The sequence below is a fragment of the Lipophrys pholis genome, assembly GCF_963383615.2.
Source record: "Lipophrys pholis genome assembly, chromosome: 8".
Classification (NCBI taxonomy): Eukaryota; Metazoa; Chordata; class Actinopteri; order Blenniiformes; family Blenniidae; genus Lipophrys; species Lipophrys pholis.
The window spans coordinates 2,441,042-2,468,289 of record NC_137630.1 but is presented as its reverse complement, the minus strand read 5'-3'; the positions used below and the strand labels follow the sequence as shown (position 1 = coordinate 2,468,289).

General features: G+C 46.3%; 1 protein-coding gene across 1 annotated transcript; it reads right to left on the bottom strand.

Moving 5' to 3' along the window:
* Positions 1-1,043: 1,043 nt before the first annotated feature.
* asxl1 (ASXL transcriptional regulator 1) lies at positions 1,044-23,547 on the bottom strand. Its single transcript, XM_080468461.1, has 11 exons — positions 23,231-23,547; positions 17,745-17,827; positions 16,644-16,761; positions 15,542-15,740; positions 10,039-10,199; positions 9,793-9,877; positions 9,226-9,392; positions 7,303-7,399; positions 5,205-5,310; positions 4,075-5,032; positions 1,044-3,966 (listed from the first exon to the last, which is right to left on the bottom strand). The coding sequence occupies exons 1-11, from the start codon at positions 23,285-23,287 to the stop codon at positions 1,459-1,461; spliced, it is 4,539 nt and encodes a 1,512-aa protein (XP_080324587.1). The 5' UTR covers positions 23,288-23,547; the 3' UTR covers positions 1,044-1,458.
* Positions 23,548-27,248: the final 3,701 nt, after the last annotated feature.

Below are 27,248 nucleotides of genomic sequence, written 5' to 3'. Positions count from 1 at the left end.
TACATTCTCTCCTAGGATAAAGACCCAACAAAGGCTCTGCCCCCCACCTTGCCCTTATCTTCACACCCTTTCCCCCTGAGGAACTATCTCTGACCAGAACTTATCCGAGGTCGTCTCACATCATCAGAGGCCGGACTGACTGGAAGGAGGAATAACTCAGAACTGTCCCCGCCTCCGCTGGCACCCCCCCCCCCCCAGCGGTTGAGGGGTCTCTTCGCGGTCGCGCCGGAACTGGCTGCGTAGCAAATGGGAGGCTCATGATCGACTGGGGGTAACCTCTCTCCTGCAACCCCCCCCCCCCCCCCTCCCACCCACCCCACCCCGTGGAATCCTATGTGCTCCGTCTTGTGACATGTACTATGTTGTAATATGCTGGATGCTAAATGTGCTGAGGTGTTTTTTTCTTATATTCCAGACTTTACTCTAAGGAGTACTGTCTGCAATGTGACTTCTTTTTTTCTCCTCCCTCTTCCAATGTTGTCTTCTTCTTTCCATCTGTGCTTGATGTAATTTCGTTGTACTGAAAAGTAGAATGACAATTAAATGAATCTTGAATCACATTGACCCATTAAGAACCTTCCTGCAGGTGGAGAGCCCACAGGAAGGTGGAGAGCCCACAGGAAGGTGGAGAGCCCACAGGAAGGTGGAGAGCCCACAGGAAGGTGGAGAGCCCACAGGAAGGTGGTGCCTGGCGTGGGACATGAACCCTCTACCTTGAGAGTCTCATGTTCTACCAACTGAGCTCGCCGTTTTGACACCTACTTTAACTATTTCAGCTCATGAGAGCACAATAGGCTCTAGCCTATATCAATAGCTATAAGCTTTAGTAAAACTGGCACAGCGGCCCACATGTTTACGAACAAACAATTTCAATATGAAGTTACTGACTGAGACGGATTCAATCTAATTCTTCTCTTGGCCTAAAAGTCATTTCAGGGGAGGGAGCGAGTGACTGTTGTTTGAAGAACCATCAAAAAAATAGTCAAAAAGCAGTGATACAATGTTATTTCTCCATTTTAATGGTTAAAAAAATACTTCTTTGCTCAAAGAGACAACAATGAGTCCCTGTTTGTTGAAGAAACGAGGGTTCAAACAATAATGACCACCAAGTGATGACAGGTGGAGCAAGGTAAGATGAGGTACATGTTTCTGAGGTGAGAAAACAAAAAAGGCACAATTTACAATCAATCATGCCCCAAATTCACAATAATGATAATAATAATGATAATAATAATAATAATAACAATAATAATAATAATAACAACAATATCACAGCTAAAGAAATATCTGAAAATCTTTAACCACAAAAAATACAGTTCAATTTTACAAGGCAAATCTTGCCCATGATGATGCTCTTGTGGGGGTCTGTACACTGCTATGGGGGGTCTGTACACTTCTATTGGGGGTCTGTACACTGCTATGGGGGGTCTGTACACTCCTGTGACAAAGACAGCAGCTTTATCTGACCACCAGACAGGACACGCACAGTTTGGAGGGCCCAATGCAGTCGTCGTGGCAGAAGGCACCGCAGCCTTGGCACATGATCATGGCTTTGAGGCGGCACGAACACTTGAGCGCCACCTCCTCAGCCGTACTGTCAGTGAAGGCCTGGATGCTCAGGGTGGTCTGGCTGGAGGCCAGGCGAGGCCGCAGCTGCAGCACGCCGTCCGCCATGCTGCGAGAGAAGCTGCCATTGTCCATGACAGAGACATTGGCGGTGTAGCTGACACCTCCTCCGCCCGGCTTGGGAAGCTTCCCATACAGCTGGAATGGGAGTGAGGACACGGCGGAGGAGGGTGAGGGTGAGGAGGAGGAACAGGGGGAGGAGTATGGGCCTTTGCTGTGCTCTTTCTTTGCCATCCTGGCTAAAGTCATCTCCATGTTGAGCAGTCCTTCCATGGCACCTCCGCTCAGGTAGCCGTCCACAGAGCTGGCCGGCTCCTTCTTGGTGATGCTCAGGACTGTGGAGGACGAGGACTGGACCTGGCAGGATGTCCGGGAACTCACCTCGTTCTTCACCGCAGCAGGAGACAGCTGAGACTGAGGGCTGCGCCAGTTCATCTTGATGCTCGGCACCCCCTCGGGCGGACAGGGGTCGGCGTGAGGAGGGGAAGGGCCTACTGGGCCGTTAGCCACGGTTCGAGGCCCTGAGTGAGGTCGGTCTGGAGTGGCTCCCTGTGGAGGCTGAGGACCCAGCGACTCTTTGATGACCACAGACTCTGGAAAGCTCTGCTCCACCTTACTTCTGGAGGAGGAGGGGGGCAGGGAGGTGATGACTGGGACAGCACTGGGGGTCTGCTGAGACTGGTACTTGGACCCGGCAGGGGTCTCCATCAGACAGGACACGGGCCGGCTCGTCTGTGACTTGTTGTGACTCTGTGAGGACGTGGTCAGGTCTGGGCTCCGGGACTGCACCGATGCCTCAGCCTTGCTGTGGGAGATGGAGGTTCTCTGTGCTGGTGGGGGTAATCGGCTGATCTCAAGCCTGTTGGCAGAGTGAGAGGGCAGAACTTTCTCCAGGGACAAACTTCCCTGAAGGAGCTGAGTGACCAGAGGGTTGTTGGCCTCCACACTGGACACGGGCCGCGCAGAGTTAATCAGTCTTTTAGAAGCAACTGCAGGGGACCTTGAATGGATTGGACCCTCGTCGTCAGCAGACCTCTGCCTGGAGGCTCTGCCGTCATCTTCAGGCTCCAGTTTCACCACAACATTAGAGTCTCTCAGCCCCTGTGGGAGTGCAGCGGGAGCAGAGTGGTGTTCTGGGGGAAGAAAGCCTCTGTTCTGCTGCAAACCATTGGGGAAGCAGGGCTGGATGACGGTCTGACCCTGGCGAGCGGTTACACGGGCCTGGATGACCGGCTGCTGGTTCTGAGGAGGAGGGCTGCAGATGACGAGGTTCCTCTGGCTGCTGAGCTGGGGATGCCAGTCCTGCTCAGCCTGCTGCCGCTCATCCTCCTGAACCTCGTTCTCACAGTCTGAAGCAGTCTCTGTTGAGTCGCTGTGTGTACCCATGTCGTCATCCTTCTCCGTCCCAGAGCAGTCCACAAGCCGGGGAGAGGACACGCCTGTCTGATGATCCTTTATAGCTAAATGAGACGAAGCCTCCTGAGCATCAACCCGCTGAGAACCGTGCTGGATGACACTACCGAGATCCGCCTCTTTTCCTTGCTCCTGCTCTCTGGCCTGAGTGTTGACCAGCGTCTGAATAACGTCCACACCCTGAGCCCCAAATCTGGGAAGAGAATCAGGGATTGAGGTTGTGGCCAGTGAAGGTTTTTCACACTCCTGGTCTACATTCTGAGAGGGAGCATCAGACTCGTGTCCTTTGCTCTGCCTACCTGATGATTCGTGTTCAGGAGAGAGCATGTTGGATGTCTCCTGCTCCACCGTGGTCTGATCCTGCTGAGGACTCGGGGTCTCTGGCGGGTCCGAGGAGATGGAAGCTGAGGTAGTGGACGCTGAAGGCTGGGAGAGAGGCTCTACATTAAGAAGCTGTAGTTGTGTTCCCGACGAATTAGAGCTAGAAGACGATTCCTGCTCCTCCATCCCACTATCATCTCCTCCTCCTCCGTCTCCTCCTCCTCCTCCGTCTCCTCCGTCGTCTCCTCTTCCTCCTCCTCCTCCTCCTCCTCCTCCTCCATCTCCTCCTCCTCCTCCTCCTCCTCCTCCGGGCTCGATAGGTCCTGGATGCTCTCTTGCCCTTCGTCCACTGCTGCTATCCGGTATCCCAGCAGCAGGCCGCAGCCTGGCGCCGGCCGGCCCTGTCCCTTCGCCAGAGGCTGCAAAAGCAGCAGCGGCCTCGCGCTGGGCCCGGGCTTGCTGAGCACGGGCTTTGATGTCCGCCAAGGTGCGCGCCCCACCTGTCCCCGACCGCCGCGAGCCCTCGCCTGGCGGCACGATGCGGGGGCATATTTGGTAGGTGGGGTGGCCTTTGACCCAGGGCGGTTTGATTCTGGACAGTTGAATCTGTGGCAGACACAACAACAGAAGGTTTGACTGGATAACAATCAATCCTAAAGGTTCAAATCTGTCGAATGTGCATGGATTTTATATCTCTTAGACTCGAAGTCTTACCCGGATCGGCGGCACCTTGGGTTCTTCAGTTGTCGGCTGTGGCTTCTCTGAACGGACACCGTCAATTGTGGTACGAAAGGACTGACGGTCGTCAAGCCGTGGCCTCTTTTCGGGGAAGCAGGAGAAGGCCTCTGCCTCATCTGGCCTCCTCTTCTGATCCTTGGTCTGGTTGCTAGGCACAGGTGTGGTGGCTGGACTGGCTGATGGGCTGCTCTCCCGGCTGCTGGTGGCCGTTCCTCCGGTGATGGAGGTGACCACAGAAGCGGTGTCGTCCAGGGGGTCCGCAGCCACCACGGCACTGGATGATGCCGAGGAGGATGAGGAAGAGTCCAGGCCTGCAGCGAAAGCCCCCTGTCTGTCAGAAGGTGAGGAAGGTGAAGAGGCCGGTGAGGAAGCAGAAGAGGAGGAAGAGGAGGAGGAGGATGGAGAGGTTGTGGAGGCCAGGACAGGTGCCACCTCCTCCGGTAGCAAGCGGACAGCAACCTCAGGCTCTTCGTTTGCACTGATGGAGGCGGGGCTAGGGCTGGGGCTGGGTGTGGGGGTGGGAGCAGGAGTGGGAGCTGGCAGTGCCTCTGGTTCTGGAGTGGGACAGGGCTTTGGCTCCATGAAGGGATTCTCAACGGGGAGCTCCACAGCACAGTCACCCTGAAGAACCACCTCTGCTTGGACCACTGTGTTCTCCGACAAGGGCGAGCCCAGAGAGGCTGCTGTGACATCCACAGGAGTGCTGGGCTCAGGGGTTTCTGCAAGCTGCAGGGCTGTGGTGGGCTTACAGAGGGTCCGGCGGGCCCTGCGGCGAAGGTCTGCACGAGTGCGTCTTCTCATCCGCCTGCCCACGCTGCGACGTTTGGGGGCTCCGGTTGCCACCACAGCCACATCACTGTCCAACACACTGGCTGCCACTTCACTGGCTTCACTCATAGTGAGCTTCAGAGACTCCTCCCGGGTGAGTCCAGACCTGCACACACACACAAAGCACTGCTCAGTATTTCCACATCTCAAACGATGACTGAGACAGTTGAAATGATCAAAGCATATGATCAGTATAGAGAACATATATTAGAAGTATGATGTCGATCCTCATCAGGATCGTCATAGATAAGATGACCCAAACTATTAGACTGACTTACTTTTGTCCATGATATTCCTCAAAGAACTTCTCCTTCCACGGCTCCACCTTCTTCTCTTTCTCCATTTCCTGTCGGAATCGCACCTGCATCTCGTGAGTGAACTCGCCTGTCAGGTCAAACACGCAGAGGTAGTTTAAGAGGAGCTTCTACGGTCTCATTTCCACAACACAGAGATGCTCACAAAGGACAAATTCTGGACCTCGAAAACTTGCCATGATGTAAATTTATCATCAATTTGATACCCTACCATCTGAACAGCAGTGTGGAGTACTACTAAAAATGGTCATTTGAAAACAAAATCTGTTTGAATGCTGATGAAATAGGAATTTTACAAACATTTCCAAGATGAGTTTTAATAGTATGAGCAAAATAAACGGATAAGTGTACTGTGGTTTGGACAGTTCTGATACAGTTCTGTTACATTAAAAAGAGAACTGAGTACAGGATGGTCTAGTAGTTACAAGTGGAAATCTGAGAAAATAGACTCACTGTCTAAAAATAGGCTTTTTGCTGTGGCAAAGTTATATTTAGATTGAAGCCAGAAACCAAAAGAGCTGCAAACAGCATTGAATGGGTCCTTGACAAGGTTCTGTCTAGGTCGGAGTGCGATGGAAATGTGGGCTAACAATGTTACATGAAAGTGTGAAAAATATGAACATTTCTGATATTCTGCCGGCACAGACCCCCGCCCCCAGCAAAGCCTTGCGTCACAGTTGCTTTGTAAATGACCCTGTGTCAGATTCCTCAGCGGGGCACGAGTGTGGGCCTGCAGCTCACTGCAGGACCCGTGTGTCTGTTGGACCCAACACAAAGTTCAGAGGGCTGCTGCGGTCATGCCCTTTGATGAAAAGTCACAACTTTCCACTGCGACTCATCATCAGCACATTTTACACTCACATCATTCAAGGTTAGTACAGTAAAATATTTAATGACAACATGAAATTGTATAACATGATCTTTCGGCAGGCTGCCATGGCCACGCCTTTGACTTTTGTGAAGAATTTTGATTCCCTTTTGATCAGGAAGGACTGTTGTATAGACACCAAAATTTACCCTGTAGGAGGAGTTCAACATGAGAATATCACCGTTAAACTCTAAACCCAATAGGAAGTCAACCCCATTTAGCTTTGAGTGTCATGACTTCCTGTTGGGTTTACAGTTTGGGTGTCATGACATTTTTGTGTGTCCTGATGTGTTTCATATCCCGACCGATCTCAAGGATGATATCACAAAGTTTGGGTCCATGGTATTTGAAAATATCATTCCTTAAACTTCATCTTACCATTAGGTGGCGCTATTAACATTTCATAATTTACAAGTCTGGATATCTTCAAACTGGGTATTGTGTCCAGCATGTAAAGTTTAGGGTTGATTGGATCATGTGCTTCCGAGATATAAAAACTTGTATTTCCACGTGGAAATTCAAAAATTAGCTGTGCCGTCGCAGAAATGTCTTGATAAGTCGCCATTTTCTTTGTGACTCATCATGAATGTGGTAAGGTCTATGTCAACACACTTGCGCCTAATATGAACAGACTAACAACAATACATGAAAGTCCTGCTACCACAAGGTGGTGCTATGACTGTGAATAGACATTAGCATATGGACGTGTTCAGGGCAAGACTGTGATGACACGTGAAGTTTCAGGCAGATGGCCACAAGGTTTGGTGTGTTTGCAAAGTTTCACAATGTTTCGTGTACATTTAGGCCCTCAAAAATGTATTTGTTTGTGACACACAATTTTTACTCTTCTCTGGGGAATTCCAATATGGTCCTATGGTCCTTGGTGCTCAGACCCTAATAGTAATCCCAGCAATTTCAATAGGCTCCTTCGGCACTTTCAGTGCTCAGACCTTAATAATTCCCAACATTCCAACAGGGTCCCACCCAGCTCTGCTCGGGTTATAATAAGTCTTTACATAAGAATGACGATTATCAGGCTGTTCATCTCACTAAATTTGGACTTTCTTTGAACCTTCTCATTTGTGCTAATTCAAATTCTACCGATGGCACCAACACTCTCAGATGAGCTGGTATTCATTTGAGGACCTTATTGGTCCACCCAGACCGCTTCCTGTCCACTGATGGTCGACTCACCTTCAGCCAGCCTCTCTTTCCAGCTCTGTGAAGCGTGAGTGAAGAATTCATTGTTGAGAGCTGAACTGCTCAGTCTGGCCATCCCATCAGGTCCAATCTGAGAAAGAAAAAAGTCACATTGATATTATAATATTCAGATTTTAGTGTCTGCTGCACGATATCAGATAAATGTGGAGTGATGCAGTACATACTGCCACAACCAGCTGTTTTGTGATAAATACAAACACTTGCGTAGATGAGACGCTGGACCGCGGGCGGTTGGCTGGGCACCTGGAGGGCACATGAACGGGACAGCCTAGGCCGGGCTAGGGGGGCCTGAGTACGGGAGCCAGACGTGGGATCTGCGCTGCACTGACCTCCCCCGGGCAGGCACCCCACCCGCGGCAGGGGAGAACGACGTTCGTTTTAGCAGAGTGCTAGCAGAGTGCTAGCAGAGTGCTAGCAGAGTGCTAGCGGAGCGCGCCCGTCACCCTGAGGGCAACACCTCCGTCCAGCCACGGCCCAGGACCCCTGGCCAGCACGGGCCGGAGGTATTGCCTCAGGGCGACTAGCACTCTGCAAAGCTAAGGTGTATGATGTAGCTCTCACGAGAGTAAGGGATGTCTGTAAGCGCGCTCCTTTTGTCTCTGAGAGCCCGCCGGTTTCGGCCGGCAATTTAATGCCGGCAGCTAAAAGATACAGTGTGGTATTCATGATAGTCATTTTCAATATCACACAGAGAACAAGCCGTGACACATCGAGCCCTAGCGACATCAATAGATCAAAGCGGTGATTACAAACATGGTATAGACCTTACTTGACCTCACTCCCAGAGGGCCATAGTGAAATATTATTTTTCAGCACTGGGATGCTGACGGCATGACAGGGAATGTGCATTTTTGTATTTACGCACTACTGTGTGCTGCACACATATGTTCACACTTGCTAATGACGGTCTCAGTCATATTTTAATCATGTACAGCATGTAGCCTCGCTACTGTGTGAATTGGTCAAATGTCAATATCTTATAAATCATCTTTGATATCCCAGAAACCCATGTGCGCAGGTTTTTGAAGATTACGTCATTTAGCAATATGTCAAAAGAATTGGATGGCTACAGATTCTGGTTTGTTTGTAAACATAGCAACTTTGATCCATTTGGGAAACTGCAGGTTGGAAATGAGTGGTGATGGTCTTGTTTTGGTGCACTGGTTTATTCTCTGTGCTTAAATGAGACATTTTCAGGGAAGTATATTTTAAAGATTTCTTTCTGGTCGATCAACTTTAATGTAGGATGTCACAATGTCCATGTTTTCATCCAGACTATCGGTGGCAGACCTGAAAACATCCCAGTTTGAACTGTCCAGACACCCCTTAAGTTCTCCCACAGCCTCAGTCGTCCACTTATTTGACATCCTCAAAACAGGTTTACAGAGTTTAACAACAAAGCCACAGCCACTTAGTACGGAGATGCTCACTGCAAACAAAGGAACGACGTGCTTCCTCCTGCCTGGACAACAAACAGACTCCTTCAAATACACTGAGGAAATGTGGGAACTACTGGGCAATTGATAGTCGAAGTTATGCAAGGTATGCAATCTTTACTCTACGAACAGGTAACTTGCAATCCTGCATCATGCACATGTAACTGAACACTATCTGACCGACTGCACACTTTTTGCAAAGCAAATTGCGTTCACATAAACTCATCAACAAATTGGCAACAGAGTTACAGTCAGAAAGTAGATTTAAAGTCGGGCTTCTCTTCTCCTTTGTTCTCCAGACCACACAGTCAGGAGAACACCAAGTTTGGCCATTTTGCTACGAGCACATGGCCTCCTCTAATCACCGCCATTTTTGATATGAAATTCATTATGACCCGCCATAGTGTGTGTGTGTGTGTGTGTGTGTGTGTGTGTGTGTGTGTGTGTGTGTATATATTACTTGTCGGTCGACCTCCGGCAGCAGCTGCAGCAGCTGTTGTTGTGAGTGTGTGGGAAAGGCTGCGAAGGTCCGCACATTGATGAGAGCTCTGATGTTGGTGTTGACCAGGATCGAACCGGGAGTCTCGAAGTCCACATCCACTCCACCCCGACTCCTCTTCATGGGCCCTGTCACAACAGAAAACTCTCAGAACTTGTCCCTTATGTTCATGTAGAGGTTTTCTAAAGCAGAAAACATCAACTGAAGCTGTTTTACTCTTTCAGAGTGTGTTTCCATGATTTCTGTTAGAAGTCAGCAACCTGTAGCTCCACTAAAAATAAACAACTTCATCTCGTTTAAATTTATGTTGCACAACAAGTAATCTAACTTAAGTTTGTCAACTAAATGAAGTGTCACCTGCACGTTCCCTTAACTGCAGCTGATACAGTAAATGCTTTTGACTGCATCAAAATGACTCAAACAGCTGAAAAAGATTAAAAATATGAAGCAGCTTAAACAGCTTCTGGTTTGGAAAGTTGCAGACGTCTGAGCTGGGTGGTCTTGTTGCAGGATGTGTTTGGCATTTACCTGATGGGACGTGCTCCCCATTAACTTTGAGAGGAGTGAGTACGACACGGGGCATCATCACAGCTTTCTTCCTCTGCCTCCCCGACTGTGCAGACACATTCACTTCACACTTTATTCACTGAGCAGTCAACTTACATTCAATATATTCATTCTACATTTGTGTTCCCATTTAAAAAATCACTGTTGTGTCAGCCCAGTGTGTGAGGATGTGTATTCATGCAGAGCTGCAGGAATGTGAGTGCTGACCTGTCGTGAGCGGCTCAGCCTGGTCTGGGCGTGTTGAGGCTGCTGTGTGTCCAAGCGTCCCTGCTGTCCTGCTGCCCTGCTGAGACGTGTCTGAGGCTGACTGCTGGGAGCCGGCACCTCCGCAGAACATGAGGCGCTGGACGAACTCTCATCTACCGAGGCTTCACATCCAACCGGAGAGAGAGAGAGCCGCAGACGCAGACGCACACACACAGACACACACGATTTAGACCATGGGATCAGTGAAGACTAGTTGAGCTGCATGAAGAAGGACAAGGTTGTAAAGACTCCTCAGGTTCACCATTGCACAGGAAAAGAAGACAGTTAAGTGATGACTCAGAAGGGGACAAAGCCCCTGGATGTTCAATGCAACAAAAAGCACTCGAGCAGGGGTCCAAACTGCTTTCCAGTCCAGGCCCCTCCTTTTGATGTCAAAGATATAATTCAATTTGGCTATTTAGGTTTCCCCCCAAATTTAAAAAACTAATTTCTTTTGCAATGTAAATGATGGTTTAAGGCATTTAAATAAATAAAAATGCTGACAATTTACTAAATCAATTTGAGAAGATGTTTGAAAATACTATTTCACACATATTTGTTAGCCAGATATGAAAATATAAGTACAAATACTGTAACATGTCTGCTAAGAAGTGAGATTAAGTCCATTTGTTAGTTTTAAACATTATTGGAAATGACTGAACACATTCTGAGAAGTTAAAGTCCATCTTAGTACTACTTTAACAGTGAAGAGGTCTCCAGCTGAGTATCAGCTCAAAACCTGCAGAAATCACTGCAGCTGCTCAATAAAGGCTGGTATCAACTACAGGATACGTAAGGGGTAAGTAAGTAAATTTTATTTCTATAGCGTTTTTCACAGACATGGAGTCACAAAGGGCTTCACAGTAAAAACAAATAAAAACAGATAACAGAAAAAACTATCTTAAAAACAACAAATGTCGACAGTCAGTGGCAGCGTGGGTCAATTGGACTAGAATGATTTGGTAAACAAATGTGTTTTTAGGCTTTTTAAAGATGTCTGCTGAGTCCAGAACTTTTTAAAGATGTCCACTGAGTCCAGAGAGCGCAGGTCCAGTGGGAGTTCATTCCAAAGTCGGGGTTCAGCAGCTTTGAATGATCGGTCTCCCCGGGTTTTAAAACAGGTACATGGAACCTTTAACAGGTTCTGCCCAGACGATCTCAAGCTCCGAGTCGAGCTGTAGGGCTTAATGAGGTCAGCAATGTAAGGAGGAGCTGGACCATGTAGGGCTTAATGAGGTCAGCAATGTAAGGAGGAGCTGGACCATGTAGGGCTCGAGGCGTTAGCACCAAGATTTTATATTGAACAAGAAGCTCAGCAGGGAGCCAGTGAAGAGATCTCAACACAGGGGAAGATGGTTCCTCCTGGTGGTGCTGCTCTAAAGTCTGGAGGCTGAGTTCTGGACTCACTGGAACCGAGCAGCTCTTCTTTGTTGAGGCTGTGAAGAGGCTGTTGCAGTCGTCCAGGCGTGACGACACAAATGCATGGATAATCATTTGGAGTTCTTCTCTGGACATCATGGAGCTTGGTGATGTTAGGGAACTGAAAGAAGCAGGTCTTTACCAGCTGTCTCCAGTGATGATTCAGGGACATGGACTCGTCAAAGATCAGCCCTAAGTTCCTCAGCTTTGTTTTGGCTGAAAGGCTCAGTTCACCCAGGTACTGTTTGATAGAGGGGGGACCACTATCTGGGGCCATAATAAGTGTCTCAGTGTTGGCAGAGTTCAGTTGGAGGCTATTTTCACTGAACCACTGCTTCACTTGTGTGAGACAGCTGATTAAGGAGCTCTACAAGGGAGAGGGGGGAGCCCTACCATCAAAACCAGCAAAGGCCCGATTGTCTGATGTTTGCAAAATACATCCGTGCCTGATTTTCCTGTGGTGTGCGGAGTGTTAAGTGATTTTGTCTAGTCCGGTCCGCTCGGTAGGTGAGATTGTAGATAATGAACATGTTCAATATTTGCGACTATTAATCCTGTAGTGTGTGTGTTCTGCTCCGAGAGGAGCCGAGCAGCAGGGCGTGTGACATTATGTGTACTGGTATAAAAGCCACCCAGGCTAAAAGCCACACTGCTGCCGCAGCCAAAGCCAGGAAATTCTTCATTCTTTATTTAAGGCTTTATTTCATTATGTCAATAAGATTGCCCTGTAAACTTTCTCCACACCACTGCTCTCCTGCTGAATCTGTGCACCCATCAGGATATTTCTAAAAGTAGGCAGGTCATTTTCTAAGAGATCTGATTGCTCAGGATGAGGATCTTTTATGTTCCACTCAGGAGGAGTTTAGACCAGGGGTCTTCAATTCCAGACCTTGAGGGCCGGTGTCCTGCACAGTTGAGCTCTTTCCAAGCTTCAGCACACCTCAGTCTAGTATTTAAAGAAAAGGTCACGGTTGCAGTGGATGCGAGCACCGGTGTCGCGTAAACAGAGCCCCTCCAAAAGTGAATAAAGTTTTGTGGTTGCACTTGTTTTCGATGTCGTATAAACGGGGCCTCGGTCGCACTATTTTTTCATAGTTTGGCTGGCCCTGCGACTTATTGTCAGGTGCAACTTTTATGATTTCTCCTTTTCATGACCAAAATTCATGCTGACTGACATGAACCAAGGAGTAAACATTACCGTCTACAGCAGCAGGAGGGCGCTCTAGGCTTGTGATGACTATAAGCTTCTCCAGCACCACTATAAAAAGTGAAACTACTAAAACCTGAAACATTAACTTACAAACAACAGAGAAAGACACACCACAAACAAGATGCCTCCAATAAGAAAATACTATTTAGCAGATAACAAACTGCAGGCAGAATATAGTAGAAGTAGAATATGTAGTAGTAAAAGTAGAATATGCAGCCGAAAATGGTAATCAAGTAGAAGAAAACGTTTGGTGTGAGTGAGAAACTTGTGAGGGACTGGCCAAAAGCAGAGGTTTTCTGACTAAAATGAAGCAAAGAAAGAATGCTAATCGCAGGCTGAAAGCAAGCCAGCCAGAGCTTTAGGAACAAGTCTACAGATGGGTGCTTGAACAATGTGCTGCCTTGTGAATGGTGGAGTTGTGTCTCCATGCCCTGGTGGTTGCCAAGGAGATGGAGATAAACAATTTTGCAGGCGGGCCCTCTTGGTGTTACCGCTTCAGGTAACGCAACTACCTCTCTGTCAGAGCACGGGGAACGGTGCATCAGCAACTGCCAGCAGACTTCCAGGCCAAGGTCAACTGTTTCCGTGAGTTTATCAAAATGCAGGTAACTGAACGCAATCTGTCACCAGATCATATTATAAAGATGGATGAGATCCCCCTCACGTTTGACATTCCCACAGGCCGAAGCGTTGCAGAGAAAGAGCAGAAAAGTGTGACTATAGTGACAACCGGTCAAGAGAAGCCACACTTCAGTGGTGCCGACATGTTGTGGAGATTGACCAAGGGGGCTTTTCCACCAGAAAGAACCAGGTTCTAGTTCTGGTCCAGGGCCAGCCTTAGCACCAGTTCTTTGTCTTTCCACTGCCAAAGCCCCGGCCTATCAGGGGCTAAACTGGTGCTATGCTGGCCCCACTTCGTTGCTGGACCAGAGAGGCGCTAGACTGGGACCTGACGCGTCATCAGCTGGGGGCGGAGTTATCTCTGGAGGTATCTCTGGAGGTATCTCTGGGGTTATCTCTGGGGTTATCTCTGGGGTTATCTCTGGGGTTATCTCTGGGGTTATCTCTGGGGTTATCTCTGGAGGTATCTCTGGAGGTATCTCTGGAGGTATCTCTGGAGGTATCTCCGGAGGTATCTCTGGAGGTATCTCTGGAGGTATCTCTGGAGTTATCTCTGGAGTTATCTCTGGAGGTATCTCTGGAGGTATCTCTGGAGTTATCTCTGGAGGTATCTCTGGAGGTATCTCTGGAGGTATCTCTGGAGGTATCTCTGGAGTTATCTCTGGAGTTATCTCTGGAGTTATCTCTGGAGTTATCTCTGGAGGTATCTCTGGAGGTATCTCTGGAGGTATCACTGCCTACAAGGTGGAAGCGAGGTTGAACCGGCTTTCTGAAAACTCCAGCGAACACGGAGCCCCGGAGTGGTTATAGAGAAAAAAATTGAAAAAAAAACGCGTGGGAATGAAATAATAAGTCGTTCCCTGAAGTTAATAATACAAGGGAATGAGATTATTTAATCCGCATTCGCGGAGCTGCGGCTCTCAAGAGCGCTGCCGCGCTCCTCCTGTCAGTCAGCTACCTCGGATATTATTTAGAAGCAATTTTCCATTGTCGGTTTTTGTTTCACACTTTCCACTTGTTTCGCGTTCTGAACGCCGGCTGAGGAGCTGCAGCCGCTGAGCAAGGCAGTGTGCTGCTGCATTACGCTCCGCTCCGAGACGCTCCAATATCATTTTCTAACCCACAGACCTTCTTTATAATGAATACTTTTGGTTCATCAGGAACTACTAAACAAATTACATACCACTGTAAATGAATGCTTGGATTTTATAGGTATAAAATGAGCCTTTTAACGGCTTCATGTGAAGGAGAACTTTAATCAGTGTTTACGGAGGTTACCATGGAAACAGCTTTTAGAGCTTCGTTCTATCACTGTAAACCTCCATTCTTCTCCGATGTTGAAGCTTTTGATTCAGACACGCCCAGAAATAAAGTGAAACGAGCAGAAATTCACAATGTAATGCCCAAATGTTGAAAAATAAGCCCCAAACTCATCCACGCGTTATTTTTTTTGCCTCTCTATGTCCACTCTGGGGCTCCGGACTAAAGCGAGACGGATGTGAAAAAACACCAATAGAGACAAGAAGAGACGTAATGTCTTCTTTCTCTTTGGTGCATCTGAGGTTCAGGTCAGACTAGATGGAGCGACCCGGATTAACCCGATGAATCCAGTCCGTCTCCTGGTTCCTGTATGAGGCTGTCAGCGCCACATTGGTGAAATCAGTGACGTATCACGTTTTGGAGTGACGCAATGACGTGACTCCCACTGGCTCCGTTAACGGTGGAAAAAGAACCGGTTCTTTGGCGGTGCTCATTTAAGAACCGACCCTGAACTAGAACCTGGTTCTTGTTGGTGGAAAAGCTCTACAAGATTGCCACTGATGGTAATTCTTTTAAGCGAAACTCATTCCAAAAGACGAAGAGTGCAACTTATAGTCCAGGGTGACTCCTGTTTTTTCCCCTTCTTCATGGAGCATTTTTGACCGATGCAATGTATATCTGGAGCGACTTATAGTCTGAAAAGTACGGTAGTTCAGCTTGAGGTTTATTCCACGTCAGTGGCACAATCTTTTAACGTATTGAAAGATAATTTCCGAAGTGTTCTATTTTACTTCGTTTGATTTACGACTAAATCACATTCCTCTGTCTGTGTCAAAACGAAATTCAACATTAATTTATGACGATACAGCTCGGAAACTATTTTGCATATCATTTATGTGTTTCATCCCCATTAGAACTGTTGTGACGCCAGCGGTGAGATGTGGATGAGCGTACCATCGTTGTCTGCGCTGGCAGCAACAGTGGTCTCACTGGAGTCGCAGCTCTCCTGCTCTGCGCCCTCGGTCGGACCCACCGGCCCAGCCGAGCCCCCTGCTGCGGCGGCGCTGCTCGAGGCCGAGGGGGCGGAGCTGCCTGACCCCTCCATCGCTGCGTCCGACTCCAACGGCGCCTTCGTCCACTGAGGGGCATTTTTCTAGGAAGAAGATGCCGACATTAGTTCTCTTTAAAAACTCACCTTTTCTGCATCTTTTCTTTGAGCTGATGTCCACGTGAAGCTCGCAAAGACGTACAACCTACTTACCTTTGCTCATCCGGAGTAATTTATAGAGTTTAGCACATAGCGGACCTCCAGACAGGTTTAACTGATTTGCTCATATTAATTAGTGATGCAGACGAGCCTGAAATCTCAACTGAAATAAAGCCCTGCCTCTGTTGTTGACCGAGCACTTTTCCTCACATCACATTGAACAAGTTGAGCTCTTGAGTGTTGTGATCATGACGACCTGTGATAAACACTTTATGATGTTCATGTCTTTGTGCTTTGAGAGTTGTTGGTTAAATCACACGTGTGTCTGTCGTTTCCACCAGCAGTGTTTCACAAGTAGAGCAGTTTGTTATCTTTGTTGTTTTTGGTCTTTTTCCTTCTGACTTGTGGTGTTACCATGCAGAGTGTAAAGGCACATTGCAGGTAAACACGGTCAGACTTCAAGAAGTCATTAGTAACATGCATAAGACTATTGTTGATATCATGATGCATTTGTGATATATTGTACACCGCTTTGTCCCATTAAGGGTAGCGTGCTGCTGAAGCACATCCCGGCTAGTTCAGAGTGTACACCATGGACAGGTAGACTTTCTATGGTCTTTCTCCGTCCCTAAGCCCTGACAGTATCAGTGAAGGTTCCCGGTCTGAGCCTCCACAAACGCCTGTGAATAAAAAAGTTCAGACTGAACAGAGTTGCATTAATTGAAGGAGGAGCTCGTGGACCTCAGTCTGCTACTCATGAAGCTTTGGTTACACACAGGTAAAACAAACAACAAAACGGTTGGTGATTGAAGCTTCTGAAGAAAATGAGTAAAAAGTTTGCTCAGGCACCTTGAGAGTGAAAAGGCTCATCCGTCCAGGCAGCTTGAAGAAAATACTGTTCTTCACTCGGTCTCCCCTCACCTGGGAGTGCAGCATGGTGACCAGGCAGGCCAGAGGAGCTGTGCCACTACACAAACACACAGACACACACACACAATCATTTATATAGATCTGACTTATAAAAACATGAGGCTTTATATGGTCTGTGTCCTTCTACCTACCTCCTTTAGGAAGCAGCAGCAGGTCAACAAGTTCATGTAAAAGACAGACAGAAAGCTCCATTAAAGACAGGTATGATCAGCTCACTGCTAGATGACCGTATTTTCTGGACAATAAATCACACTTTGTTTTCATAGTTTGGCTGGTCCTGTGACTTATAGTCTTGGTAATGTGATCACATTGCAGCTTAGAATGTTTAAACCACAAACAGTACAACAGGATATAAAAACTCTTCTGGAGCTTATTAGAGGCTTTAAAGGGGTCATATTATCCAGCTTTTCAACACTTTTGCATGGTCTTGTCAGTCGAAGAACATTGTATTTAAAATTTATTGCCTCAAATCCGCCTTGACTTTCATGCATTTGAATATTAGATCATAGGAGCTACATTCAGAATCTGCTGTGTCTGTGTGAGCTGGCCTGGCTCCGCCCACACATGCCCATCTTGGGAAGAGGAGGAAGTACTTCCTCTCGTGGTGCCATGTGCCAGAGCAGAGCTGCTTCATTGTGGGAGGAGTCAAAGGGAGGGCCTACCTTGATTGGGATTGGTTAAACTCCCGATGACACTATGTATGGTTTGATTTCGCAGAATATGACCCCTTTAAATGTGATATCTGGACAGGCTGCTGTGACCTATGGTTTTAAAATAAAGCTTAATGAATGATTTTAATTTATCTTCATTCTACTGGCAACACATCCAGGGTTAAAAATGTCTTTCAATTGAAACAATTCACCGTTTTACGATCCATTGTTTTATCAAAATTTAAATACAATAATGAATATACAAATGTGTTTAAAAGTGTGTGTGTGTGTGTGTGTGTGTGTGTGTGTGTGTGTGTGTGTGTGTGTGTGTGTGTGTGTGTGTGTGTGTGTGTGTGTGTGTGTGTCTGACCGCATTTCCTTCAGTCCCTTGGTCTGGATGACATGGAGGATTTGTTTGGGAGTCATGGGTGCATCGGAGAAGTTCTCCAGAACCTGGAAGACAGTTTTTAAAAGAAGAGGGAGCAGAACAAACCTTCAGGACACTCAGAGAAAAAAGTGCAATTCCTTCAACAGCCAGAGCATTTCAAATCCACTTATACCATCATAATACTTCCACAGGAATTACAGTGAATTCAAACTCTACAGCAACGAGGAAAATCAAAACACTAACTCCATCTCCATGGAAACGGGAGGTGGGGGGGGGGTCAACTTTCTGAAAATGCTCCGTCTCTGTGTAGATGGCAGAAACACACTGCTACTGCACATGCAAGGTTGAAGTAACTAATTCAGCACATGCTCAGTAGAGACAATCAGAACAAGGTTTCCTCAGTGGTGTCATGACTCCCAGTCCATATTCTCCTGGACCAGATACTTTCATTTTGAGTCAACATAATAACAATCCAACTTGGTGGTGTGTCCACTAGAATGTCAGTGTTCTCCCATTGTTCATGCTTTCATAATAAAATCAAACAGCGCCAAATAGTGGCCCAACATGCCAGCCACATCGATTTCAGCTTTTCTGTCATCGCCATGGAAATGGACATCATTGGGGACCGAGCCCGGAAGGGAAGCCCTCTAAAGAAGAGCTTTGCTGGAGGCAAGGAGCCCATTTCATCTGTAGTTTATTCTTTCTTTCACCTGAACAGCATTGAACCCAAATTTAACCCCGTTGTTCCAAAACGCACCAACTTACAGTCGTAAAGACCGGCGCAGACTATAGGAAAATGTAAAACTTAAACGCCAAACTGCCAAAATGTGCTTTCTCGCACTTACAATCACTAAAATGACCAATGACCACCACGGTCCGTAGGAATGTCAGAGAGAGATCAAACCAAAACTCAGTTCGTCTCAGCAAGACCAAAAAGACACGCAATGACTCCCAACAGGAAGTCCGCAATTTGTCTTTCAAAAAAAGGTGTTTCGCCCAAAATTTGAATTGGCTCTCGTGCAAACGCTATCTCCTCTGAGGGCGAAAATCGTATCGGCTTCAAAACACGATCAAACGACAGAGGAGACATTTTTGCTCAAAACTTCCACTTTGTGGTTACTCAAGCGGTTCGGATCTCATTTGCTGTCAAAAATCCCAATGCCGAATCCCGCAGCCTGCCTCTTCTCATTCAAGTACATAGCAAAACCAAACACCACAGGCCAGAGGAACGTCGTAGAGAGTTTTAGCTTTTCTGTCGTGACCTGATATATTTCCAGAGAGGAAATACCCACTGTCGCTCTTCAGTTTGTGTCTCCACGCATGAATCTGAGGTCTCCCCAGGACATTTAAACCCTGAACTTGTAGAACTGTCCCGGAAGCTGGTCTTCATTCTAACACTGTCCAGTGACAGCAGCTAATGCTGAAGCTGAAGTCAGGATGTTTCAAATACTAATGGATGGATGGTGAGAGAATTTTCTTTGTCTGGAGCGTTAACATTTTAGTCCACGAGACATACACAATGTGGTTAGTGTTAAATTTATATATGAAGAAAGAAAAATGCACATTTCTTTGGAAGCTCAATAATTTCTGATGTTTTTATGAGCACAGTAAAAGACAGCCAGCTTCCAATGCAGCATCTCTTCTGTTTTCTAGTCAATCCATACATACACCTTGTTATTGAGCATTCAACATGCGTCAGTAATGTGAAGGGAGTGGAGCAATACTCTCATTAACACTTATTATAAACTGATAGTCATGTGAACCCAGTCTATCACTGCACCACCATTGAGCATCCCCAATCTAGTTTTCATTGAAACCAAATGAGAACACACACAAGGAATGTGCTGCATCCATTTGGCTTCATGATGGATTTTTATTTGTGTACTATTATCTCTTTATTAAAATTAAACCCATGACAGCAAAAAAATATGCAAATTGTGTAATCAGACTGATGTTCAAAGTTTTAAATCGTAAAATATCCAATACAGTTCCCAATAGAAGAGCACCGCCTAATAAAAGAGCACCCCCCCCCTTTTTCAAAGATGTGGAGCATATGAAGAAAGAACAAACCTAATTAGGGGCCTTCCTCGAAGAATTGTGAAATAATAGACCTTAAATGGCGCACTCTAATGCATTCTGGACCACTACATTGTGATATGCAAATAATTGTAAGACCAGTTGATATTGAACAAACGAAACACCAAATATGTTATGGAAGAAACATACTTATATGAAAGCACATAACTGACCCAAAATAAAGACATACAAGGTATATATACATGTGTATACAAAATAAAATTTTACTTCAGGGGCCACATACAGTTTCCTCTTGAGAAGGCCATGCTGGTAAAATATTGCCATAATAACCTTTGAATTGAGACTTGAAAGTTTTTCTTTGTTGTGGCGTACAGGGTACGTGATGAAACTGTCCATAATTCTGCAAAATCAAACTGTTAGTACTGAAAAAGACAACTATCGGAACATAAAGTAAATTTTAATTAAACATTCTGAGGAAACAATGAAATGTCAGAAAGAAACTCATATAAATCCTATATAACCACCTTGCTTGGTGGTTTTTGGTTCTGGGGTGGAGCCTCTTGCAGGCTGGTTTGGGTGGACGGGCCTGATGTGCGACTCCTCTGGTGTAAAATGAAATTTAAGAGGAGTCCCGGCAGCGACGCGATGCGGGGGAGGCTGTTCACTGTCCGCTCATTAAGGTGCATTAACACTTAAAATCTCTCGGCTTTAGGGAGCTGTGCACTATTTTTCTGGTAATCTTTTTCGAAAATTGACCGTCCAAATGATGGCTGGACAGTTCGCTGCCTAAAACTATGCATGTTCCCAATAGTCCCCCGAGGCTGCACTCGCTCACCGCGTCTATTGGGAACTATACGGAATTTCCATTTCCCTGGTTTATCAACATGAAAACTATTTTTATGGTTTTTAATAACTATAGGACCTCTAAAGTCGGGATAACGCTGAAGTTAAATTGTCTTTAGTATTTATTTTGTATACATCTTATATATATTATATATGGGTGTGTGAGTGTCCAGTGTGTTAGTGGACAGATATGTTGACATGAAGAGCATGAAAAAATAAAAAGAATTTACTGCACCTTAGGCAGTCACTATGGTTTGTAATATACAATTCAGTCTATGATGTTGGTGTGTTTGTGCTTAATGGCAGTCCGTTTGCTCATCAAACACAATTTAAACCCAGTGATCGCAAAATATGTCGGACAGTCGGTCATTACCGATAAAAATACCCTTGGTCCGGTTAATATCCTCTTATAACTGATCTCATGTTGGAATTTATTTATTTATCACTCTGAAAAAGCCAAGAATCACCTCCCAGTCTTTCATATCGATGGGCGCCGCCATTTTGAATGGTGACGTCGCGTCATATGACTCGGAGGTGATTTCTGGTTCCTGTGTGGTGATTTACACGTGGTGGCGTTTTTCCAAACAATTTGTGAGTTATTTGATGCTGTATGGTGGTGGTGAGGGCTTTTATCAAACCCAGAACTAAAAATCAGTATCACTCATAGACATCTTTAATATCTGTTAAAATGTTTATATTCATGCAGTGTTCTTTTCTGTTTCTGGACATTTTTATAACTTTAAGATTCCACCCAGACCGTTTCAATACTTGCCTCTTTTCACATTATGACATGGTTTCAGAATCATTTGTGAATTCTAGTCAGTTAAGATGTTTACTGCTAAAGTATTTTGTCTTTATTGTGATTTTTTTGTTCTTTTTTCACATTATGTTCACATTATGTTTCATCTCTGTTTTGACCGTTTGTGATTTTAATAAACTTTATATGACCATAAACCTGTTTTATTCCTCGTAGTTTTGAAAATAAACAATAACTTGGGGAGTGGTTAAATATTTTCATCAAACTTTACTTCGATCCACTAAAAACTGCATGATTACTGGACCCGTGTCCAGTAAAGAATTGTGGGGCATTTCGCGATTACTGTAAACCAGACACAAGTCTTTGTTTTCGTTCACGTATGTGCCGTTCCAAGCACCGTCATTGGAGGTGTATAGCAGTTTGGGGGGTTTTTGTACTTTCTTTCTTGACAATGGTGCATTTGACTGCAGAAGCACAAAAAGTGATTTAACACAATATTTCATTGTATTAAGTCTCCATGTTATGTTACCATGAGAGAAACATTACAATTATGGAACTATATACACGTGGATGATACGTTAGCATTTTAATGTCCAGCCCTGTTGTGATGTAGCAGTGGTGAGAACACCAAGTAAAGGCCTACTGACCAAAACAGAGAGAAGTGCATGGCCATATGGTAAAGTTGTTCTCATCTCAGTTCAAACAATATAAGGTGATGATTTAACCATGACTATATTAGACTAATGTGGCCACTTTACCTCATGTGTATGTTAATAGATAAGATAGATGGACTGTGACCACCTCCCCCTTTTTAAGTATAAAAATTGCACTACTGCCATTTCTTTCCTGAAACGAGCTGTTCGTTTGAAAACAGAATTTATACATATATATTAATGGTATATATTAATACCATTTGAAGCAGTATTTTCCACTCTCAGACCTGACTGCTGTGTTGAAAACATGCTTTTTATAGCAGCTTTAACATGATTTGAAGCAGCACTGTGCCCCTTCTTTGTGTTTGAATCTGAGTGTTGTTAAAACATGCTATTAGAAGCAGGATGAACAGTTTGAAGCAGAATTGTAGTAGTAGTGTAGTATTGTGTCCCCTCACTGTGTTTAAACCTGAATCTTGTGTTAAAAAAGGCATTTAAAGCAGCTTTAATACGACTTGATGCATTAATGTGAATCCTTAGTGTGGTAAAACCTGGATGTTGTGTTAAAAGCAGTATTAGAGGGATGTGAAGCAGTACTGGAATAGTATTGGAGTAGTACTGGAGTAGTATTGGAGTAATATTGGAGTAGTATTGTGTTACAGCTGCTGAGCCTCAGCCATTGGCTCTGCTAACGTTAGCATGTCTTCAGCTAATGGTACTCATTACTACCCTCACTTCAGGCCCAGTTACTACAGAACCATTCCGAGTTTCCACATGCCCTGGAGGTTCTGGGCATTGGGAGGGAATGCTGCTGGCCGGGATGGGGGGGCTCATTTCGGGGAGTTTCTCTCCGGGTGTTGATGGTAACGAGCTAGGCTAACTCTAGCAAACAAAGAGCTGCAGCAGGGCTGTTAGCCGTTAGCATGCTAGCAGCGCTAGCGTGATGCGGTTCCTCTCTTTTTAAACTAGAAGGAGGAAAATGTGCACAAAATGGCAAAACGAGTGGTTTTCGACCTAAAGGCGGTGTCTGTGTGCTTATTGTTGTGCTGAAAGCTGAGCTGACAGGCAGCTGTGACCGTGACGAGAATATCCAAACAACACATCTGGATCCACAGCTTGAATAAAAGCACAGAAATCCACAGAGCAGAGAAAGAAACTAACAAAGTGTTTTGGTTTACCATGCGAGCCGCCTCAGCCCAGGTCCGCTCCTTCTTTCTCTTCTGTTTGTCCTTCATTTCCTCTGCTGGGTCTGCTGTTAGCCTGCTGAGTCTGGAGCTGCTTCACTACGGAGCGGGGCGCGCGAGCTGCTAACTGCGATCTGTACAACCAGAACCAGAGCCAGAACCAGAACTAGAGCCAGAACCAGAAGCAGAGCCAGAGCCAAAGCCAGAACCAGAACCAGAGCCAGAACCAGAACCGCAGGGCCGACTGAGCTCAGGTCAAAACAGAGGGGGCTGAGTCTGAGTCCGACTAGCTGAGCGCACACATCGTCTATGAAGCACCGGAGCTGTGTCTCTGTGTGTGAGGGTGTGTGTGTGTGTGTGTGTGTGTGTGGAGCTGCTAATGCTAATGCTAATGCTGCTGCTGCTGCAGCAGTACGAACCTCTCTGGAATGCAACAACCAGGTCAAAGGTCAAACTCTCTGCAGGAATGCAACAAAACAAGGACAGCCCTCTACCTGAAAAGGCCACATCCCATAGGCTGCTGCAACATACACTGCACAGTTATCAACATGCACAATATACATCTTACAGAGGAAAGAGTAAACTGCAATAAATTATGTTTTATTACTGCACAGTGCAGACACGCTCATCAATCCACTCTCTGCATGTCAACAAATCAATCAATCTTCAACTCACTGGCTTCAATCAATGCTTGAATCTATGCATATAGACAGGAAATAAGAGACAAGACAAGTGGTGAATTGAATGACGATGGTCAATTTAATGTGAAAGAAACCAAAAAAGGAGCCAACACATTCATTTTCACTCACAAACGTCTTTTCTTAATATCCAGACTGGGCTGCATGGTGGGGCAGTGATTAACGCTCTCACCTTACAGCGAGAAGGTCGAGGTTCAAATACCAGCCGGGGTCTTTCAGAGTGGAGTTTCCATGTTCTCTCCATGTGTGCCTGGGTTTCCTCCCGGCACTGCGCTTTGCTCCCACTGTCCAAAAACATGCAAGTGAGGTTGATTGGTGACGCTAAATTACCCTCAGTGTGAGTGAGTGAGTGAGTGAGTGAGTGAGTGAGTGAGTGAGTGAGTGAGGTTCTTTGTCTCTCTGTTTGTCCTGTGATGGACTGGAGATATGTCAGGTGTACCCTGCCCGAGCTGGGATTGGCTCCAGCACCCAGCAACCAAATCCATACCAATTCCTGGGCTTAGCAGGGCTCTAGCCCCAGGAACCGACGACACAGAGAGACCGAGGACACAGAGAGACACCGAGGACACAGAGAGACAGAGGACACAGAGAGACAGAGGACACAGAGACACAGAGGACTTTTCCACCAAAAAGAACCAGGTGCTAGTTCAGGTGCTATTGCCAGACTTAACTGCACACCGTCAAAGAACCGGTTGTTTGTCCACCTTTAACTGAGCCATGTGAGAGCCACGTCATTACGTCACTCCAAAATGTCGAACGTCACTGATTTCACCAATGCAGCGCTCATCCAGGAACCAGGAGACGGACTGTAACAGTGGTTTGGTCCGGGTCGCTCCATCTAGTCTGACCCGAACCTGGGATGCAGACCAAAGAGCCTGAAAACATTGAGTCTCCTCGTATCTCTAATGCTATTTTCCTGTCCATCTTGCTTTAGTGGCTCCACCCGCGAAGTTCTCGATGCAATCAACATGCTTAAACGGGAGTTGTTTGAAGAAATAGATGAGAAAGAAACTCAGACACAAACGAAACTCCATGACACCATTCGGATGATGAGCAAGAGACTGGATAACGACTCATTTGGAGGCCGAAGTTAGTGCCCACTCGGACACTATTGTTACCTTGGAGTCGGATGTGTCGGGTATGAAGAAGGAGCTGGCTACACCGAAGGCTCAGATCACGCCGCTGCAATGTCCGCATTACCGGGGTGAAAGAGGGACGAGAGCGTGGTCAACAGCCTCCCCAGTATGTAGCAAACATGCTGAAAGATACACTTTCAGTTGCAGCAGGTGAAGGTCAAGCCCGCCATCTTCAATGAGGATGAGTCCCAGACAGCCGGCATGCCTGACAACACTGTGGGTACAGCCAGCGCACCGGAGAAGCAGGTGGTGACACACAGACAGTTGGACAAGGACAGACCTGAACAATGGCATCCGCCGGTGTCAGTTGATCATCTGACTCCAGAAAATCAGGAAAAAGTGAAACAGATGTTATGTGAAGAATGTGGTGCATTCTCGAGAGATGAGCATGATGTATGATCACTGCAGTTAAAGATTAGGTTGAGGGACACCTCACCAGTACGACGTCCCTACACCTCAGTACCAAAACCACTCCACAAAGAAGTAAAAGAATATCTGGAGGACTTGTTGAATAAAGGGTGGATCCGGTCCGTGTACCTTCCGGCCATTCGATTTTCATTTTGATGTCGGAGAACGAAAAACCGGAAACCATCCGATATCGGATGGTTTCCCGTTTCCCAATATGCGTTTTCTTAAACATAAATTGGGAAATAAAATACGACCGTAATTCTTTATTTCAAGTTTGATTTGCTGGAAAACCTGGAAGTGGAGTCTCTTCTTCTCTGGATGGGAGAGTAAACAACGGTGCATCGCGCTGCTGCCCCCTTCAGTCTGCCTGTGAGCAGACACTCCCACCCCTACCCATCGACCCCCCCCCCCCCCCCCCCCCCCCCCTGCGCAGTCCGCCACCCCGGGAGTTTTGAACGTGGTCTGAGCGCTTTAAAATCTGGTGATGGAGTCGTACGTTTTGTTTTGTGGTGTGAAAAGAGTGAGCCTGTGGGAGGAGGACGTGTCGGTGGAGAAAGTCTGCCGAATGTTTCAGGGTGTAAACATCATGTAATGTCATAGCAAAAGTTATAATTCTGATGTTTGTTTGGGGGGGGGGGGGGGGGGGGGGGGGGGGGGCGTTACTGAATGAACCTTAGCGAGCGTTTATAGGTAGCTCACTTAAAATGGGCGCGCTCTCCGTGGGGCTCGTACTGTTTATTACACACTGCCTAAAACTTTATTTTTACCATCAGTATTGGGAAAAAACAACTATAAAATCTGTAATTGTCATTTTTAAAATTTGAAAGGTCTCAAGGTTATCTACAGTTTGATTAAAAAAATTACATAATAATTACTAAGTAATTTCTTCCTTGAATGGTAGCCTATATGTTTTTCATGACGACCCTGGTGCCGCGGTGTTGTGCTGTGTTGTTTTGATGACTGTGAATCAATAAGAGTTTGTACAGTTAAATTTAAATGTCATTTATTTTCCATTCTATCCAATTATCCAGGTGAGTGTTGTGACTGTTTACATCACAGACGATGGCAACCAGCAGCCATTTTCCCTGAAGCCTCAGGGAGTTTCCCACCATGAGCCTCACCAACCGAGGGCATTATGAGGTCATCAGGGGCCAAGCATGACCCCTGAGACCCCTGTGAGTAGGACACCTGTCCCCTTCTCTTTCCCCTCGCCCTCTGTGTCCTCAGTGGGTTCTGGAAGACCCCCTCCATTTGGTGCTCCCAGACCAATTGGTTTATCAAGACCACTGCAGAGGGAAAGGTTACTATTTCATCATGCATTTGACATTTCCAGCTGAAATGTCATTCAAAAATATATAAATGTAAATCCACCACCTCCCTCCAATCTGAACAGAGCTGATTATTACTTATTATTTATTATCTGGAATGAATGAATTATGGATTGTGAACTACTGGATGATTTAATCTCCCCTCAGGAATAAATAAAGTGTCTATCTGTCTGTTTCATTCCCCAGGTCAATCCATATTGCTGAGGTTGTCAGTGGCAAGCTGACAACCTCAAGAATGGTGGTGGTGCACTTCTCAGAGGCCGAGGCGACTGTGGAGGGCATCGCCCCCAAAGTGAGGGAGGCTTTGGGGGATGAGGAGGACGTCACCCTGTCTGACAGTCAGGGTGATGAAATGAGGCAGGCTATCTCAATCACTTTGGTACGTTTTTCACATCACAACTGAAAACCTCAACAGCGTTTATTCAATCCCTCACTTGTTTAT